General features: G+C 44.1%; 2 protein-coding genes across 2 annotated transcripts; one reads left to right on the top strand and one right to left on the bottom strand.

Moving 5' to 3' along the window:
- Window positions 1-400: 400 nt before the first annotated feature.
- Window positions 401-10,636, bottom strand: haus4 (HAUS augmin-like complex, subunit 4). The gene is made up of 9 exons (XM_046370160.1): window positions 10,201-10,636; window positions 9,805-9,944; window positions 8,837-8,968; window positions 6,575-6,715; window positions 6,022-6,118; window positions 3,012-3,157; window positions 2,798-2,928; window positions 2,574-2,642; window positions 401-939 (listed from the first exon to the last, which is right to left on the bottom strand). The coding sequence occupies exons 1-9, from the start codon at window positions 10,268-10,270 to the stop codon at window positions 756-758; spliced, it is 1,110 nt and encodes a 369-aa protein (XP_046226116.1). The 5' UTR covers window positions 10,271-10,636; the 3' UTR covers window positions 401-755.
- A 975-nt stretch (window positions 10,637-11,611) lies between these two features.
- On the top strand, window positions 11,612-16,960 carry LOC124048949 (endoplasmic reticulum chaperone BiP-like). The gene is given in 10 exon segments (XM_046370159.1): window positions 11,612-11,772; window positions 12,364-12,514; window positions 12,648-12,741; window positions 12,743-12,880; window positions 13,024-13,274; window positions 13,395-13,519; window positions 13,522-13,784; window positions 13,924-14,161; window positions 15,693-15,860; window positions 15,975-16,960. Coding segments are annotated over 9 exon segments (1,965 nt in total). The 5' UTR covers window positions 11,612-11,772; window positions 12,364-12,398; the 3' UTR covers window positions 16,547-16,960.
- The last annotated feature ends 3,928 nt before the right edge of the window (window positions 16,961-20,888 follow it).

Below are 20,888 nucleotides of genomic sequence, written 5' to 3'. Positions count from 1 at the left end.
ATATTGACTGGTTTTCATCAAACTGTCTGATCAAGAGAAGCTTCTCACTGTAACCAGTACCTGTAATCTGGTTCAGGTTATAAAACAATCTACCAGGGTGTTTACAAACACTACAGGAACAACATCATCCACATGTATTGATCACATTTTTGCTAATACTGTAGAACGTTGTTCTAAAGCTGTATCGGTAAGCATTGGACGCAGTGAACACAAAATAGTGGCTAAATCTAGGATAGCCAAAGCTCGAAAAGCTGGGCCTAAAATATTGTAAAAGAGATCAAATTGAGAAATTATGTGACCGAACTCAACAAAAAGTAGAAGAAACTGTATCATAAAGCCAAGATCAACATTTGAGTACTTTAAATTAAATTATGGGCAGAAAGACAAATTCAACTCCATATTTCATCAAATTAAATGGTTTATTCATCACAAAACCATTTGATGTTGCCAATTATTTTAATGATTACTTCATTAGCAAAGTGGGCAAACTTAGGCAGGAAATGGCAACAATTACATGAAAATGTAGGATTCTGAATGTACTGTTATGCTATATCAGAGTGGGATTATTAAACTGAACAACAATCAAGACAACACCAGGTAATCATACATTTTATAACAAAAAAACAATCAAAACCATAATTTTACACTATGGATAGCTAGTCAACAAAAGTGTGAAGAGAATTCTCTTGAAAACATCCGGACAAGACTCTGAACTGTGTTCTTCTGAAACAGAACGGTCTGATGTCAATTCCGAGTTAGTCCGTGTGCTGAGAGAATTCCTTCAGAGCCCAACTCTTGGTGTCAATCTCCTGACGCAGTCTGGAATATTCCTCAGCTAGAGCCTCAAATTCCTTGCCAAATATCTCAAAGGACGACAGTTTGCACTCCACAGACTGCTTCTCTAACTGGGAGGCATTCAGCTCCGTTTCCAGCTTCTCCCTGCAATGAAGACACACAAGAACAAGGACTGAATTAGAGAGGCAGGTGTAACTACAATGAACAAAAATATAAAATGCAACAATTTCAAGATTTTACTGAGTTACAGTTCATACAAGGAAATCAGTCAATTGAAATAAATTCATTAGGCTCCAATCTATGGATTTCACATGGCTGAGAATACAGATATGGTCACAGATAGCTTTTTAAAAAGTGTGGGCGTGGATCAGAAAATCAGTCAGTATCTGACATGACCACCACTTGCCTCATGCAGCGCAACATCTCCTTCGTGTGGAGTTGATCAGGCTGTTGATTGCGGCCTGTTGTCTCACTCCTCTTCAATGGTTGTGTGAAGTTTCTGGATATTGGCGGGAACTCGAACATACTGTCGTACACATCCATCCAAAGCATCCCAAACATGCTGAATGGCCATGAAAGAACTGGGACATTTTCAGGTTCCAGGAATTGTTTATAGATCCTTGCGACATGGGGCCGTGCATTATCATGCTGAAACATGAGGTGATGGCAGCAGATGAATGGCATGACAAGGAGCCTCAGGATCTCATCACGGTATCTCTGTGCAATCAAATTGCCGTAGATCAAATGCAATTGCGTTCATTGTCCGTAGCTAATGCATGCCCATAACATGCCACCATGGGGCACTCTGTTCACAACACTGACATTAACAAACCGCTCACCCACACAACGCCATACACGCTGGCTGTCATCTACCCAGTACATTTGAAACCAGGATTCATCCGTGAAGAGCACATTTGCATGCCAGTGGCCATCAAAGGTAAGCATCGGTTATGACGCCAAACTGAAGTCAGGTCAAGATCCTGGTGAGGACGACAAGCATGCAGATGAGATTCCCAGAGACGGTTCTGACAGTTTGTGCAGAAATTCCTGGTTATGCAAACCCACAGTTTCATCAGCTGTCCAGGTGGATGGTCTCAGACGATCTCACAGGTGAAGAAGCCGGATGTGGAGGTCCTGGGCTGGCGTGGTTACATGTCTGCAGGTGTTAAGCTAGTTGGACATACTACCAAATTATCTAAAACTATGTTGGATGCAGCTTATGGTAGAGAAATGAACATTAAATTCTCTGGCAGCAGCTTTGGTGGACATTCCTGCATTCAGTATGCCAACTGCACGCTCCGTCAACTTGTGACACAAACATTTCGCTACACCTGCAATAACATCTGCTGAACATGTGTATGTGACCAATACATTTGATTTGATCTGTGGCATTGTGTTGTGTCACACAACTGCACATTTTAGAGTGGGCTTTCATTATCTCCAGCACAAGGTGCACCTGTGTAATGATCATGCTGTTTAATAAGCTTCTTGCTATGCCACACTTGTTAGGTTGATGGACTATCTTGGCAAAGGAGAAATGCTCACTAACAGGCTAACAAGCTTTTTGTGAGTATGGAAGATTTCTGGGATCTTTTATTTCAACTCATTAAACATGGGACCAGCACTTTACATGTTGCGTTACATTTTTTGCTAGAAAAGACAGAAGCTAACTCCTTGATCCTGCTTTGTAGTAAACCCCTCTGGTGTTGAGATCCCCAAGAGTGGTTGATATGATAATGACGTATTGAGTTGCTGGGCAGTGGAAGCATTTGACTCACCTTATTTTTTTATGGGCAGATATTGTGTCTGCTGTGTAGGTATCTAGCTGAATTTCCAACATCTCAGCTCTGTTGTGAAGACAGATAGTTAAGGAAATGTAAAATATATATGGAAACTGAACATTACTGATTGACATGTATGAAAAACGAATTCCTAACACGGTGAATTGCATTTGAAGGATCCCAGTGTATAGTAGGCGTGTACACAGGGGAGACTATCGCACCTGATCTTCTGCATGATGATCTCACATTTGGCCTCAAAGTAATCAATCTTTTTCCTGTCCAGCTCTTTCTGGGCTTTCAGCCTATGGTCCAGGATCAGAGACTGGAGAATCTGGATGCACCCTAACAGCTCCTGGAGAGAGAACACGTCGATTGTGATTGAAGATCATAACATGTATTAGTCTCACATCTAACCGTGTGGTGAGCTTCTCTTACAGAGAGGTAGCAGTGAGTCTGCCTTTGCAGCAGTGAGGCACTCTCACGGCTCTTCTCCTTCAGACTCTCTGCTCTTTTCCTTTCTCTCTCCAGGAGGCCAGACAAGTGAGACAGCTTCATGTTCTTCAGCCCTTCACTCTCATCCTCTGTCCAAGAAAGAAGAGGAGTGTTATGTTTCACAATTCACACAGGTGAGCTGCTATGCCATAAAGCCAAAAACTGCCACATTGTGCCATAAAGCTAAATAAATACTGCCACATTTGCTAATGCCTGTCAATGTCCATTACATAATAAGACACTCACACAGAGTCAGAAGTAAGATCCTATATATACAGTGGGCTTCAAAATGACTGGCACCCTTGACTGGCAATGCACAAACAATATTTAAAAATAAACAATATAATTATAGAGCAACTCAAAATACCAACATGTGAGAAATATGACAGGTTATGACAGAGCCAAGTCACTTGGCTCTGTCATAACCTCACATGGTCTCTCTTATCATTGCTATGCAGACGACACACAATTAATCTTCTCCTTTCCCCCTTCTGATGACCAGGTGGCGAATCGCATCTCTGCATGTCTGGCAGACATATCAGTGTGGATGACGGATCACCACCTCAAGCTGAACCTCGGCAAGACGGAGCTGCTCTTCCTCCCGGGGAAGGACTGCCCGTTCCATGATCTCGCCATCACGGTTGACAACTCCATTGTGTCCTCCTCCCAGAGCGCCAAGAACCTTGGCGTGATCCTGGACAACACCCTGTCGTTCTCAACTAACATCAAGGCGGTGGCCCGTTCCTGTAGGTTCATGCTCTACAACATCCGCAGAGTACGACCCTGCCTCACACAGGAAGCGGCGCAGGTCCTAATCCAGGCACTTGTCATCTCCCGTCTGGATTACTGCAACTCGCTGTTGGCTGGGCTCCCTGCCTGTGCCATTAAACCCCTTCAACTCATCCAGAACGCCGCAGCCCGTCTGGTGTTCAACCTTCCCAAGTTCTCTCACGTCACCCCGCTCCTCCGTTCTCTCCACTGGCTTCCAGTTGAAGCTCGCATCCGCTACAAGACCATGGTGCTTGCCTACGGAGCTGTGAGGGGAACGGCACCTCAGTACCTCCAGGCTCTGATCAGGCCCTACACCCAAACAAGGGCACTGCGTTCATCCACCTCTGGCCTGCTCGCCTCCCTACCACTGAGGAAGTACAGCTCCCGCTCAGCCCAGTCAAAACTGTTCGCTGCCCTGGCCCCCCAATGGTGGAACAAACTCCCTCACGACGCCAGGACAGCGGAGTCAATCACCACCTTCCGGAGACACCTGAAACCCCACCTCTTTAAGGAATACCTAGGATAGGTTAAGTAATCCCTCTCACCCCACCCCCCCTAAGTTTTAGATGCACTATTGTTAAGTGACGATTCCACTGGATGTCATAAGGTGAATGCACCAATTTGTAAGTCGCTCTGGATAAGAGCGTCTGCTAAATGACTTAAATGTAAATGTAAATGTAAATACTTTATTAATGTTTCAATGGAACCCACCAAAATAATTGATTGATTTCATTAAAAATCAACGTCTTCAAAATTATGGTTTCACAATTAATGGCACCCTTAAAGATTATTGTAAATAACATCTACCAAAATTAAACCAGGAATTAAATTCCACTTATTTATGTTCATCTAAGTCTTAAGGAACTATATTGAGGCCTTACATTACTTCCCGTTTCACTAGGGTATAAAAAAAACGAGGTAACACGCATGCAATATCCTTTTGTCATCCAACACCACGAAGAAAACAAAAGAACTGGCAGTTTAAAAGAGAATGATGGTCGTAGACCTTCATAAATCTGGTAATGGCAACAAGATCCACAAACCATGGAATATACCACTGAGCATTGTCAGGGCAATCATTTAAAAATTCTAAAGATATGGAACAGTTAAACCTCACGGGTAGAGGACGCAAATGCATTTTGCCCCCAAGGATAGGGAGGATGCTGAGAAAAGCAACAAAATCCACAAGAATCACTGTGAAAGAATTGCAGGCCTTGGTGGCGTCTTGGGTTCACCAGATTTCAAAAAGCACCATCAGACGCCACCTTCACAACCACAGGCTTTTTGGAAGGGTTGCTAGAAGAAAACCATTTCTGACCCCAAGACACAGACGCAAGCACTTTGAGTTTGCCAAACGTCATTTAAATTATGACTGGAAGAAGGTGCTCTGGTCAGATGAGACCAAAATTGAACGTTTTGGTCAGATACATTATCGGAATGTTTGGGGTCGAAACAGAGATGCTTACAAGGAGGCACCACATACCCACGGTGAAATATGGTGGTGGGTCAGTGATGTTTTGGGGCTGTTTTAATTCCAGATGTCCAGGGGCACTGGTTAAGATTGATGGCATAATAAATTCCACCAAGTATCATGCAATTTTGGCTGACAATCTGGTTGCCTCTGCCAGAAGGCTGGGACTTGGCCGTTTTGGGTCAAGACAATGACCCAAAACATACCTCAAGTTCTGTGACAAAATCAATGTTCTGCCATGGCCATCTCAGTCACCGGACCTCAATCCAATCAAAAACCTGTGGGCTGAGTTGAAGAGGGCAGTTGATAAGTGCAAACCCAAGAATGTGAAGGATCTTGAAAGGATCTGCATAGAGGAATGGTCCAAAATCCCTCCAAATATGTTCCTTAACCTTACAGGAAAAGACCTCATCCTGTTGTCCTTGTCAGAAGTGGTGGCACTAAGTACTAAATGAAGTGTGCAATACTTATGAAACCTTGATTTTGGTGAAATGTATTTTGTATTAAATCATTTTGGTTGGTTCCATTGACACATCAATCAAGTACAGTATTTCTCACATTGGTCATTTGAGTCTCTCTATATAATTATATTGTTTATATTTTTTTAAGTATTGTTTGTGCATTGCCAGTCAGGGGTGCCAGTAATTTTGGAGCCCACTGTATATATAGGCTACATGTCTCCGTTTTGGTAAAAATCTGATGTCTCTTTACCCCATTCAGGCTGATAGTAGGAGAGGACGCTGAAACATTTCTTCTTCAGATGCTTTTCTAGTTCTCTAGGCAGTCGCTGTTTCATTTTCCATACATCCTGTTTAGAGAAACATGAATCGTTCTAAGAAAATAGTTCATAAAACATGTTTAGTTTGTGTGGGAATGAGAGCAGTTAACAGAGCTGTAGAGAAGCAGTGTGTGTGATAGTGTACCTAAATATGAAAAGCACTCGCACATCTGAGATTACTTGTTGCAGGTGGATGGGAATTATTAGATAATACCTTGAAAGAAAAGAAAAAAAACAATGCACTTGCTAGTGCATCTAACATCCTCTGACTAGCTGTCTCGGCTCGAGCCATTAACTGTCCCTCTCCATCTTCGGGGGATGCAGCTTTCAAAGACTTGGCCTCTGTTGGTTGACCTTTCATGATATATTGCTGTTTTTTTCTTCTTCTCTTTAACCGCTTTTAGATTCTATGAAAGTGCTACAGAAATGTAATCAATTATGATTAACAGTGTTGAAGTATTAGGCTCACGGACAAAGAGTACCTACCTGCTCTTGTGGCATCAGCTCGAGCACCTGTTGGGCACTCAGTCCTAGAACAGGGGGCTGGTCCTGGCTGGCGGTGGCACTCGGGTTCAGCTGCCTGACACACTGGGCCACCACCAGACACTGCTCCACAGTTTCATAGAACTACCAGGGGAAAACCAGAATTAAGTTTATTCTAAGATTATACAGTACTTTGAATGATCAATTACAACTAAAGTAACATTTCGGGAAATCAAAGTCACACTGGGTGGTTAAACTTCAATAATGAACATCTTAGTTACAGTGCATTCGGAAAGTATTCAAACCCCTTGACTTTTCCACATTGTTACATTACAGCCTTATTCTAAAATGGATTAAATTGTTTTGCCCCCTCAATCTACACACAATACCCCATATTGACACAGCAAAAACAGGTTTAGGCATGTTTGCAAATGTATTTACAATAAACTGATATATCACATTTACATAAGTATTCAGGTCCTTTACTCAGTGCTTTTTTGAAGAACCTTGAGCGGCGATAACAGCTTTAAGTCTTCTTGGGTATGACGCTACAAGCTTAGCACACCTGTATTTGGGGAGTATCTTCCATTCCTCTCTGCAGATCCTCTCAAGTTCTGTCAGGTTGGATGGGGAGTAGCGCTGCATAGCTATTTTCAGGTTTCTCAAGAGATGTTCGATCGGGTTCAAATCTGGGCTCTGGCTGGGACACTCACAGACATTGAGACTTGTCCCGAAGACACTTCTGCGTTGTCTTGGCTGTGTGCTTAGGTCGTTGTCCTGTTGGAAGCTGAACTTTCGCCCCAGTTTGAGGTTCTGAGTGCTCTGAAGCAGGTTTTCATCAATGACCTCTCTGTACTTTGCTCAGTACATATTTCCTTCGATCCTGACTCATCTCCCAGTCCCTGAAAAACATCCCCACAGCATGATGCTAGCACCTCCATAGGGATGGTGCCAGGTTTCCTCCAGATGTGACGCTTGGCATTCAGGCCAAAGAGTTCAATCTTGGTTTCATCAGACCAGAGAATCTTGTTTCTCATGGTCTGAGAATCCTTCAGGTGCCTTTAAGGAAACTCCAAGTTGGCTGTGCCTTTTACCGAGGAGTGGTTTTGATCTGGCCATTCTACCGTAAATGCCTGATTGGCGGAGTGCTGCATAGATGGTCTTCCTTCTGGAAGATTCTCCCATCTCCGCAGAGGAGCTCTACAACTCTGTCAGAGTGACCATCAGGTTCTTGATCACCTCCCTGACCAAGGCCCTTTGCCCCGATTGCTCAGTTTGGCCAAGCGGCCAGCTCTAGGAAGAGTCTTGGTGGTTCCAAACTTCTTCCATTTAAGAATGATGGAGGCCAATGTGTTGTTGGGGGCCTTCAATGCTGCAGAAATGTTTTGGTTACCCTTTACCAGAGCTGTGCCTCGACACAATCCTGTCTCGGAGCTCTATGGATAATTCCTTTGACCACATGCCTTGGTTTTTGCTCTGACATGCACTGTCAACTGTGGGACCTTATATAGACAGGTGTGAACCTTTCCAAAGCATGTCCAATCAATTGAATTGACCACAGGTGGACTCCAATCAAGTTGTAGAAACATCATAAGGATGATCAATGGACACATGATGCCCTGAGCTCAATTTCGAGTCTATTCTAAAGGTATTTCTGAGACTGTGGCGAAGAACCATTCCAACAGGACGACCCTAAGCACACAGCCAAGACAACGCAGTAGTGGTTTTGGGACAAGTCTCAATGTCATTGAGTGGCCCAGCCAGAGCCCGGACTTGAACCCAATTGAACATCTCTGGAGAAACCTGCAAAGCTCCACATCCAACCTGACAGAGCTTAAGAGGATCTGCAGAGAAACTCCCCAAATACAGTTGGGCCAAACTTGTTGCATCATACCCAAGAAGATTTGAGTCAAGGGTCTGAATACATTTGTAAATGTGATATTTCAGTTTCTCTCTCCCCTAAACCTGTTTTTGCTTTGACATTATGGGGCATTGTGTGTAGATTGATGAAAACAACAACAATTTAATCCATTTTAAAATAAGGTTGTAACATAACAAAATGTGGAAAAAGCCAAGGGGTCTGAATAATTTCCAGATGCACTGTATATCATTTTGCATTAATGGGTGTAGGCTAAAGGGATCATACTACTACTGCTACAGTAAGTGTACTGTGTGCTGCTCTGCTAGACATGCAACAAGAATAGAGCAGACTAGAGTTCTGTATAGCTGAGTCAATTGGGCAAAGAGTATTGTTCTGTATTGTACCGTGTCGTCCTCTGGGGCCACAGTGGAGTGATGCTTTCTGACACAGTGCTCCTGGATCATCTCCTGCAGTAGCCTGTACATGCTCTCTGAGCACAGCCAGCTCAGCCTCTGTGTCTGCAGGTCCCTCTCAGCCTGGATTTAAACAACAATCTCAGCCATTTAAAAATCTCAGCCATTTAAAGCCATTCCCACAACACACACCCTCACACAGTGTCGTACCAAGTCCAAGACATGGTCTTAATATGGCAGCTCAAATGACAACACAGTGTAATAACAGTACAGTGTAATAACACAAGTCTAATTTCTCACAGTAATAGAAATGCAATTGTATTATTATGAGATGGGAGAATTTAATGCTCCTGGATGTGTTTAAATATTTGTTTAAATATTATTATTATTATTTCTGCATTAAGACCATTTCTGCATTACTTTTACCCCTTTTTCTCAGTATCCAATTAGTAGGTAGTTAGTCTTGTCTCATCGCTGCAACTCCCGTATGGAATCGGGAGAGGCGAAGGTCGAGAGCCGTGCGTCCTCCGAAACACAACCCAACCAAGCCACACTGCTTCTTGACACAATGCCCACCTAACCCAGAAGCCAGCCGCACCAATGGGTCGGAGGAAACATTGTGGACCTGGCGACCGTGTCAGCGTGCACTGCGCCCGGCCCGCCACAGGAATTGCTAGTGCGCGATGGGACAAGGACATCCCCGCCGGCCAAACCCTCACCTAACCCGGATGGCGCTGGGTCAATTGTGCCCCACCCCATGAGTCTCCCGGTCACGGCCGGCTGCGACAGAGCCAGGATTCAAACCCAGAATCTCTAGTGGCACAGGTAGCACTACGACACAGTGTCTTAGACCACTGCACCACTCGGGAGGCCACTTGTTTCATTCTTACAATATGTCTTGATATACTAAGGTTTGGATCATTTGTTGATGATAAGTTGTGTGTGTGTCTGTGTAGTACCTTCTCCAGCTCTCTCTTCAGTGTGACAGTAAGGCCAGTGCGGTCCACATGCTGTGACAGCGTTGCCAGGAGCTTGCAGAATAGAGGATGCTGGGTCAGGTCTTCTTCTGTCAGCTGACACAGTGGGAATGAGGCAAGGACTGAAATACAAAGTTGTTACAGGAGAAAACATGCATAATGATTATGGTTTGACGTATGCTACCTCCAGGATGACACTACCATACTTCTCAAATTACCAAAACAAAAAGTATAGACTCGACAGCTAAAAAGTAGGCGATATACACTATTCTGTGTTAATCCAGTTACTAACAATGACGAGAACATCAGAAATAGGCTAAAACATAGCTATGACCCTTTCACTTGTCTTTATTGCAGGCTGATTGCAAGATGGAAAACCTTGTTGATGCAAGTCGTCTGCTTTTCCCAGTGATGGAACACTCGCAGAATCATCATACGTGGACATCATCACTTGACCAAAGACCCCTCCTCACCTGACATACAAAGACGCTCCTGGATAAACGTAAGAAGCTAATAAAAAGAGTATATGATACCGGTCTACCGTTATCAAAAGCACACAAACTAGCCTAGCAAGCTAGCTAGCTGTCTTTTGTTGACAACGTTAGCTAGACGTCATCTGGTTCGTTGCAATAAAGCAGAAGATAACTAATGTTAATCAGATTGTAACGGATGTTTACACAGGGTGTAGCAGAACATATTGACAAAACAAAATAAAATCGTTGGCGACCAAACTTGGATGCAAATAACAATTGACTGAGCTGAGCTAGCAACTTCCTTCTCCAGCTCCCGCGCTTCATCCCAAAGAGTCATCTGATTGGTTAATGCCACAAGGCATTCAGGGTAAAACAGGAAGGCAAATCATAACAGCAGCCCACAGTTCTGATAATACTTCAGTGCAGCCGACCCATCTCTGGTTACGTTCATATACATACACCTCAGGGGTTACATTTTTATCAGATATTATCATTTTTTTTGTGAACAGATACAGAAACATGGCCTAGTTAAATAAAGGTTCTACATTAATATCCCCACGGTGTAACTAATGTACAATGATCTCACACCTGATGTAACAATAACTTTCCAGGAATTATATAACCATTATCACAAGAACATACATCTACTTCAGAGTATGTCTCATGTTATGCATAAACCATTGCAACATATTAGGGGTTAGGGGCTATGAGTAAAGCCTTGCTATTGTGGTAATTCCTTTCCACACACTTGCAATTAAGCTGATGTAACTAATGTACAATTTACCTGATGTAACAACTAACTTTGATTACCTTAGGCTTACTCCTTTATACCTTCTATGGCTTACTGACTTTTTTTTACACAGCTACAGTAAGATCATGTAGCTTTTGTTCAGAATGGTTAGTCACCACTTCTATTGTAATAACATGGTAAATATAATGTATTACCACTGCTTTACCATCATGTTTTACAATTCACAACGTGGAACTAGTTTCAGTTCACTACTTCCCCTACACATATAATATTAGGTTTGGGCCTACTGTATTGTAGTAGACACTAGATTATAGTGGTCCTGAAATTGGAAAATGGTCCAAAAAACCGACAGTTCAATGCACCAACTACATTTCAATGTACGACACCGGCATTCACATAATTGGGGTTAGACACATTGACAGGTAGCCTATCAGCATCGTACAGTAGAGCAAGAATCATTACGTTTACTTGACCAAACGTGTGCAAATCAGCAGAGGCCAGCATGCCTGGTGCTGCCAATGAACGCCTTCCAACGAACTGCTGCTGTCTGACCAATGGGAAGCCTCCACGATGGGTAAGAAGTGACAGTTTATAAACAGAGAGCACCTTTCATTTAAACGTAATTTTACCATAAACTAGACATATTTAAAGAACGTAATCTGCAAAGCAAATACTTTCAATTGAGATAATCCCCAAAATAAGACGCCATCGAGTTCCTTTGTAAAGGTATGTAAAATGAAACTTTTTCGCTAAGAATGAAGACATAAAAATGACATGTCGGGGGGGGGGGGGGTGTATTTCACTTGACCATACAGCTAAACATGGAGTGTTTAAAAAAAAAAAATCACCTGTTCAATATGCTTCTGTCTGCTGTCAACTAGCGTGTTTGAAAATGGTTAACCAGCTAACGTTAGTTGTGCACGCCGTGTCTCATTGATCATGCAGCTGTCTAACGTTAACCACTTGTTAGCTGTTAACTAACTTTACCTTTTTGGTAAATCGAGTTTGTATTTGAGCTTTTTGCGTTCTCATTCATTTGGGCTCCTCTCCCTTGTAACTATTCCCCACGTCGTTGCTGTAAGTGAGAATGTGTTCAGTCAATTTACCTGGTAAAATAAAAAATTACCGGCATTCTTGGGCTCCACGCATATATGTGCTGCCCTGTGAGTCTTCAATGTCTCATTTGACACGCTTCAGCATGCACGGTCGTGACTACACTAGAGTGCCAAATGGACTCATTCCGTTAGCTGTATAAGAATGACAGGCCTACACCGTGTACTGAGTAATACTAATTGTCTTGACTTTTTTAATTCCCAGAACTTCAAAGAGTTGCGTGAACACGCAGAATAGAGATGAGGCTTCTGTGTGTAGTTCTGCTGGTCACCGGCAGTGTGTTTGCCGATGATGACGACAAGAGGGAAAGCGTTGGGACCGTGATTGGAATCGACTTGGGGACCACCTATTCCTGGTAAGAATGCATTTAGTAATGAAGGGCAAATTAATCTTTACACTCATATGCTCAATCATTTGGTTAAATGACTTGAAGTGAGGTGGTTGATACTTTCCATGCTTATTTCTCATCCATACTTCTCCTTTTCCAGTGTTGGTGTGTTCAAGAATGGCCGTGTTGAGATCATTGCAAACGACCAGGGAAACCGCATCACCCCATCGTATGTGGCCTTCACCGCTGAGGGGGGAGCGTCTGATCGGTGACGCAGCCAAGAACCAGCTCACCTCCAACCCCGAGAACACCGTCTTTGACGCAAAGAGACTGATTGGCCGCGCCTGGACCGATTCCGCTGTGCAGCATGACATCAAGTACTTCCCCTTCAAGGTGAGCGTAACAAACACACTCCTGCCCAATAGCCTGAACACTGTAACTATGCAAATTACTACTTATTCAGTGTATAACTATGCTGAAGTAGTGCAGATTGATTTTAGAGTAGATGCCTAACTGTAGCTACTTTAATCCAATAGGTTATCGAGAAGAAGAGCAAGCCCCATATTCAGGTGGACATTGGTGGTGGTCAGCTGAAGACCTTTGCTCCAGAGGAGATCTCTGCTATGGTTCTCACCAAGATGAAGGAAACTGCTGAGGCTTACCTGGGAAAGAAGGTCACGCATGCTGTGGTCACTGTACCCGCCTACTTCAATGATGCCCAGCGTCAGGCCACCAAGGATGCTGGACTCATCGCTGGCCTAAAAGTCATGAGGATCATCAACGAGCCGTAAGTGTGTGTTCACAATGCAGGAACTGAAATAACATTATACGGACTAGTCCAATATTTCTTTAAATTACTCAATATTTGCCAAGACCATGCTAACATCTGTTCTCCTCTCTATTCCAGAACCGCAGCAGCTATTGCCTATGGCCTGGACAAGAAGGACGGTGAGAAGAACATCCTGGTGTTCGACCTGGGCGGTGGTACCTTTGACGTGTCTCTCCTGACCATCGACAACGGTGTGTTTGAGGTGGTGGCACCAATGGCGACACCCACCTGGGAGGAGAGGACTTTGACCAGCGCGTCATGGAGCACTTCATCAAGCTGTACAAGAAGAAGACCGGCAAGGATGTGCGCAAGGATAACCGTGCTGTGCAGAAGCTGCGTCGTGAGGTGGAGAAGGCCAAGAGAGGCCTGTCTGCCCAGCACCAGGCCCGCATTGAGATCGAGTCCTTCTTCGATGGAGAGGACTTCTCAGAGACCCTGACCCGTGCTAAGTTTGAGGAGCTCAACATGGTGAGTTGGTCCTCTTGGTGACATCACGTACAACAGTCAAGACACTGCTGACCCACTGACATTGGAATATCCAACTCAAATGATCACATTCATGTTCCACTTAATTGAACCTCATTAATTTGCCATTTTTGTCTTTCAGGACCTGTTCCGTTCCACCATGAAGCCTGTGCAGAAGGTGATGGAGGACTCTGACCTGAAGAAGACCGACATTGACGAGATTGTCCTGGTGGGCGGCTCCACTCGTATCCCCAAGGTCCAGCAGCTGGTGAAGGAGTTTTTCAATGGCAAGGAGCCCTCCAGGGGCATCAACCCTGACGAGGCTGTGGCCTACGGCTCTGCTGTGCAGGCTGGAGTGCTGTCTGGAGAGGAGGACACAAGTGGGTCTTGGTCAATGTGCTGACGCCATGCACTTCATACATTATGCTCAGTTTAGGCAGAGGTATCTTCAAATTTCATTCTTTGTTTTTACATTTTTTTTTATTTATTTTATTTTATTTAACCAGGTAGGCTAGTTGAGAACAGGTTCTCATTTGCAACTGCAACCTGGCCAAGATAAAGCATAGCAGTGTGAACAGACAACACAGAGTTACACATGGAGTAAACAATTAACAAGTCATTAACACAGAGAAAAAAAGGGGAGTCTATATACAATGAGTGCAAAACGCATGAGGAGGTAGGCGAATAATTACAATATTGCAGATTAACACTGGAGTGATAAATGATCATGTACAGGTAGAGATATTGGTGTGCAAAAGAGCAGAAAAGTAAATAAATAAAAACTGTGGGGATGAGGTAGGTGAAAATGGGTGTGCTATTTACCAATAGATTATGTACAGCTGCAGCGATCGGTTAGCTGCTCAGCTAGCTGATGTTTGAAGTTGGTGAGGGAGATAAAAGTCTCCAACTTCAGCGATTAATTTTTTTAAATTTTTTTTATTTATTTATTTTATTTTTTAATTTTTTGCAATTCGTTCCAGTCACAGGCAGCAGAGTACTGGAACGAAAGGCGGCCGAATGAGGTGTTGGCTTTGGGATGATCAATGAGATACACCTGCTGGAGCGCGTGCTACGGATGGGTGTTGCCATCGTGACCAGTGAGCTGAGATAAGGCGGAGATTTGCCTAGCATGGCCTTGTAGATGACCTGAAGCCAGTGGGTCTGGCGACGAATATGTAGCGAGGGCCAGCCGACTAGAGCATACAAGTCGCAGTGGTGGGTAGTATAAGGTGCGTTAGTGACAAAACGGATGGCACTGTGATAAACTGCATCCAGTTTGCTGAGTAGTGTTGGAAGCAATTTTGTAGATGACGTCGCCGAAGTCGAGGATCTGTAGGGTAGTCAGTTTTACTAGGGTAAGCTTGGCAGCGTGAGTGAAGGAGGCTTTGTTGCGGAATAGAAAGCCGATTCTTGATTTGATTTTCGATTGGAGATGTTTGATATGGGTCTGGAAGGAGAGTTTGCAGTCTAGCCAGACACCTAGGTACTTATAGGTGTCCACATATTCAAGGTCTGAGCCATCCAGTGTGGTGATGCTAGTCGGGCATGCGGGTGCAGGCAGCGATCGGTTGAAAAGCATGCATTTGGTTTTACTAGCGTTTAAGAGCAGTTGGAGGCCATGGAAGGAGTGTTGTATGGCATTGAAGCTCGATTGGAGGTTAGATAGCAGTGTCCAATGACGGGCCGAAAGTGTATACAATGGTGTCGTCTGCGTAGAGGTGGATCAGGGAATCGCCCGCAGCAAGAGCAACATCATTGATAAATACAGAGAAAAGAGTCGGCCCGAGAATTGAACCCTGTGGCACCCCCATAGAGACTGCCAAGGAAATGTAGGCTAGATGTTTCATGTCCAATTATGTATATCATAGCAGCTGCATTTTCTATCACAACTAATGGTTTGCTGTCCATCAGGTGACATTGTTCTTCTGGATGTGTGCCCCCTGACCCTGGGTATTGAGACTGTGGGAGGAGTCATGACCAAGCTGATCCCCAGAAACACTGTGGTGCCAACCAAGAAGTCCCAGATCTTCTCCACTGCCTCTGACAACCAGCCCACCGTCACTATCAAAGTTTACGAGGGTAAGCGCCTTTGATTCATCACTGCCCCTTGAAGCGACCTTCACTAATGATGGGCGTGGCAATTTTACACAACTTTGGCTCGGTTTCTAATTTTCTACTTCACTCTTCCTCCAGGTGAACGTCCCCTGACCAAAGACAACCACCTGCTGGGTACCTTCGACCTGACTGGTATCCCCCCCGCACCCCGGGGTGTGCCCCAGATCGAGGTCACCTTCGAGATTGACGTCAATGGTATCTTGCGCGTCACAGCCGAGGACAAGGGAACGGGCAACAAGAACAAGATCACCATCACCAACGACCAGAATCGTCTGACGCCTGAGGACATTGAGCGGATGGTCAACGATGCAGAGCGCTTTGCCGATGAGGACAAGAAGTTGAAGGAGCGCATTGATGCCCGCAATGAGCTTGAAAGCTATGCCTACTCGCTCAAGAATCAGGTCGGTGACAAGGAGAAGCTGGGAGGCAAGCTCTCTCCCGAGGACAAGGAAGCCATAGAGAAAGCAGTAGAGGAGAAGATTGAGTGGATGGAGTCTCACCAAGATGCTGAGTTGGAGGACTTCCAGGCCAAGAAGAAGGAGCTGGAAGAGGTGGCACAGCCCATCATCAGCAAGCTTTACGGAAGTGCAGGCGGTCCCCCTACTGAGGGAGAGGCAGAGGGAGATCAGGATCAAAAGGATGAGTTGTAAGGATGTCTTGAGGGTCTCCACAGCCTACATGAGCAACTCTCTGCTTTCTGTTCTATTGCCCCTCGCCTCTCTGGTAGTGGCACAGATGTACATATTGGACTCATTGGACTTAAATGGTGAGAGGAAATGCAACCATGATGAATCTGCTGGAAAGACTTCTGAAATATTGTTTAGAAGTGAGATGTTCACTTCGCTGTGTGGCGGAGGTATAGTCAGCCTGGATTCGAGGCTCGCTGCTGTTCTCAGGCAGTTTGACAATGGGTTCTCCAGGGGAAGGGGTTGGGCGGTTCTGGGTGACAGGGTAACTGACATGTTCCCAAGCAATGTTTACAAGTTATTTATTGAATCTGGTCGTTGTAGAAAATCCTTTCTACTGTTAAGACAGTGAAATAATAAATGTTTGATACAAATGTCTTTGCTTTGCCTCTATTCATCTGCATCAATTTATACATGACCACAAACTTGTAACCCTGAAGGTAGCCTAGATGTTGGAGCGTTGGGCCAGCAATCAAAAGGTCGCTAGTTCAACTACCTGTGAGAAGACAGCCCCTGCGCAAGGCAGTTACCTCTAATTGCTCCAGCGTTGTGATGATAATGGCAGGTCCTGGCTGTGACCCTTCTGAGGGTGAGTGGGTTGGGATATGCCAAAGACACATTTCCAATTTGCACTTGTGTGGTTATACATACCTGTACATGTGCTTATTTGTCCCATTTCACACCCACCACATTTGTAACTGTTCATAACATGCTGTGTGCAGCAGTCTGTCCATCACCTCTGACCACAGAACATCAGTTCATTTCCCGATTGATTCTTTATTGAATTGCCACTTGTGGACACCCGGCAGGTGCTTACTTTTTATAACTTATACCTTAGCAACGCAACATGGCGATCTTGAGTTGCGGGGCTTCACACGCCTGGACATTTTGCATAGCTACTTGCAGCTATGTACGTAGGGTATAAACTAAGCTTTACTCCTAGTGTTGAACCAACATGTCATTGGATGTGCAGCCTGTTTATAGGGTTGGCTGTTTTAAAGAGGTACTGCCTTTGAAAAGCATTGAATCCCTATGAAAACTGCCTAAGGCACGAGTCAGTTATTCTAGTGTCAAAATTGACTAGTGTAAATAGGAATTTGTCAGGCTTGTCAAATAGAGTTTGGGATATTAAGTGTGAGGTTGAGTTTTGATTTGAAGATGTCCATTTGCCCACTAACATGGGGTGAACGCGCTCTATTCAATTGGCAGGGAGACAGACCTGCCTGACTGTTGACACGTCACACATTTTATTTGAGAAATAGTGCACCAAACACCTTTGGCTGCGCAACTAAAACATCCTCAGCACGAACTGCAAAAATTAATTACAGATTTCAGAAAGTGAAATAAGCGCTTGTCATGGCGACAAAGCTCATTAAGCATATGCGGAATTGACCATGAAACACACCAGACGTTTCCAATGCAACAGAAAAACACGTGCCGTTCAGTGGCTCTAGAAAAATGTGCATGTCCATGTTGAAAGAAGCACTACGTTAAGCACAATTATTGGCCATTCAATACTTACTGTTTCTACATGCACACAGCATTTTCTAGAGCAGTATCTATGTCATGTTAGGAGTTACAACAGTCACTGTATGACCCCCTGAGTGTCCATCCCTCCAAACACAAAGGGAAGCTGGGGAGGTCTGGGCCCTCTCCACTGCTGCCCTCAGGCCTCACTCTCCAGGGCAGTACACACATGGAGTGGTCCAGTCTGTTGGGTGTCAGGTCCCCTTCAAACCTCAGCAGGGTCCAGTGTCTTGTCTGCACAGGATGGGAAGAGTTTAACAAAGTGCTCAAGGTGCATCAGTATTACAAAACCGTAAAAGTTTAAATAACGTATTATCTCCATATAGGATACATGCGTATTATTACCTCTGAGTATAACCACATTAATTACACAATCTAAAGTAGATGTTAGCCTCACCACACTGAAATCTGGACATTACGTTGCTGTCCCTTTCTGAGGTCATCTCTCCAACGATGTAGATGTTTATTCGCAGGGCTACAGCTGAGTGGGCAGCCACCCTTGGGAGGACATCTCCATTACCTTGGACCTTCTCCCTCATCATACTGCCTAGAGGAAGTATAGCAACCAAAAGCAGTAGTTAACAGGACTAGCCGTAACACTTCTCAGGCCCAACATAGAATTATACGTTTCAACAGAGGACACAATATAATACAACTACAGCAGGACCACGTTCTTCATGTGTATGTATGACTGTTGAATACTTTCTGGTATCCAAAGAGTACATGTTGTAGTGGAGCTTCTCTCTTGCCATAACTTCATGGATATAGAGTTTGGAACCCACTGCTGCCACCAAGTGGCCAAGTCTAGGAGGAGCATGTCAGCCCTGTGTCTGGCTGAGAGCAGGGGCAGGAAACTTCAAACAGAGACTGAGGAAAACACGACATATCTCCTCCTACAGCCATGTTCAGTAGGTACTTTCTGAAGGATTAAAATATGGGAGGCCCACCAGCTGGTTGACTCTGTACTACTGAGCCATTGATACACATTTGGACTGGTTCTTCTGTGACTACTGTGTTAATGTGTTGTATTGGCAGAATTATTTATGTATGTCCAACCTGTGTCGAAGACGAGAGGCTTGGGGTCCGAGATACAGCTGAAGTTGGAAGTTTACATACACCTTAGCCAAATACATTTAACCTCAGTTTTTCAAAATTCCTGACATTTAATCATAGTAAAAATTCCCTGGCTTAGGTCAGTTAGGATCACCACTATTTTAAGAATGTGAAATGTCAGAATAATAGTATAGAGTGATTAATTTCAGCTTTCATTTCATCACATTCCCAGTGGATCAGAAGTTTACATAAACTCAATTAGTATTTGGTAGCATTGCCTTTAAATTGTTTAACTTGGGTCAAACGTTTAGGGTAGCCTTCCACAAGTTTACCACAAGTTGGGTGAATTTTGTCCCATTCCTCCTGACAGAGCTGGTGTAACTGAGTCAGGTTTGTAGGCCTCCTTGCTCGCACACGTTTTTTCAGTTCTGCCCACAAATGTTCTATATGATTGAGGTCAGGGCTTTGTGATGGCCACTCCAATACCTTTGTTGTACTTAAGCCATTTTGCTTGGAAAATTCCAGAAAATTATGTCATGGCTTTGGAAGCTTCTGATAGGCTAAATGACATAATTTCAGTCAAACGGAGGTGTACATGTGGATGCATTTCAAGGCCTACCTTCAAACTCAGTGCCTCTTTGCTTGACATCATGGGAAAATCAAAAGAAATCAGCCAAGACCTCAGAAATTAATTGTAGACCTCAACAAGTCTGGTTCAACCTTGGGAGTAATTTCCAAATGTCTGAAGTTACCACGTTCATCTGTACAAACAATAGTACACAAGTATAAACACCATGGGACCACGCAGCCGTCATAACGCTCAGGAAGGAGACTCGTTCTGTGTCCTATAGATGAACGTACTTTGGTGCGAAAAGTGCATATCAATCCCAGAACAACAGCAAAGGACCTTGTCAAGATGCTGGAGGAAACACGTACAAAAGTATTTATATCCACAGTAAAACTAGACCTATATCAACATAACCTGAAAGGCTGTTCAGCAAGGAAGAAGCCACTGCTCCAAAGCCGCCATAAAAAAGCCAGACTATGGTTTGCAACTGCACATGTGGACAAAGATTGTACTTTTTGGAGAAATGCTCTCTGGTCTGATGAAACAAAAATAGAACTGTTTGGCCATAAGGACCATTGTTATGTTCGGAGGGAAAGGGGGAGGCGTGCAAGCCGAAGAACACCATCCCAACCGTGAAGCATGGGGGTGGCAGCATCATGTTGTGGGGGTGCTTTGCTGCAGGACGGACTGGTGCACTTCACAAAATAGATGGCATCATGAGGGAGGAAAATTATGTGGATATATTGAAGCAACAATGACCCCAAGCTTACTGCCAAAGTTGTGGCAAAATGGCTTAAGAACAACAAAGTCAAGGTATTGGAGTGGCCATCACAAAGCCCTGACCTCAATCATATAGAACATTTGTGGGCAGAACTGAAAAAGTGTGTGCGAGCCTTGTTCTTCATGATGCTCTCTGCGCTTTTAACGGACCTCTGAGACTATCACAGTGCAGGTGCATTTATACAGAGACTTGATTACACACAGGTGGATTGTATTTATCATCATTAGTCATTTAGGTCAACATTGGATCATTCAGAGATCCTCACTGAACTTCTGGAGAGAGTTTGCTGCACTGAAAGTAAAGGGGCTGAATAGTTTTGCACGCCCAATTTTTCAGTTTTTGATTTGTTAAAAAAGTTAGAAATATCCAATAAATGT

This window comes from Oncorhynchus gorbuscha, linkage group LG11 (assembly GCF_021184085.1).
Source record: "Oncorhynchus gorbuscha isolate QuinsamMale2020 ecotype Even-year linkage group LG11, OgorEven_v1.0, whole genome shotgun sequence".
NCBI classification, from domain to species: Eukaryota; Metazoa; Chordata; class Actinopteri; order Salmoniformes; family Salmonidae; genus Oncorhynchus; species Oncorhynchus gorbuscha.
The sequence above is the reverse complement of the archived record's forward strand: the minus strand, read 5'-3'. Positions and strand labels throughout refer to the sequence as shown.

Excerpts from the sequence above, each read along its gene's own strand:
- haus4 (XM_046370160.1), bottom strand. The coding sequence starts at position 10,270 with ATGATGTCCACGTATGATGATTCTGCGAGTGTTCCATCACTGGGAAAA. Across the intron at positions 9,945-10,200 it reads AGACGACTTGCATCAACAAG|TCCTTGCCTCATTCCCACTG; the intron begins GTTTTCCATCTT and ends TTTGTATTTCAG. Across the intron at positions 2,929-3,011 it reads AGACTCACTGCTACCTCTCT|GAGCTGTTAGGGTGCATCCA; the intron begins GTAAGAGAAGCT and ends TTCTCTCTCCAG.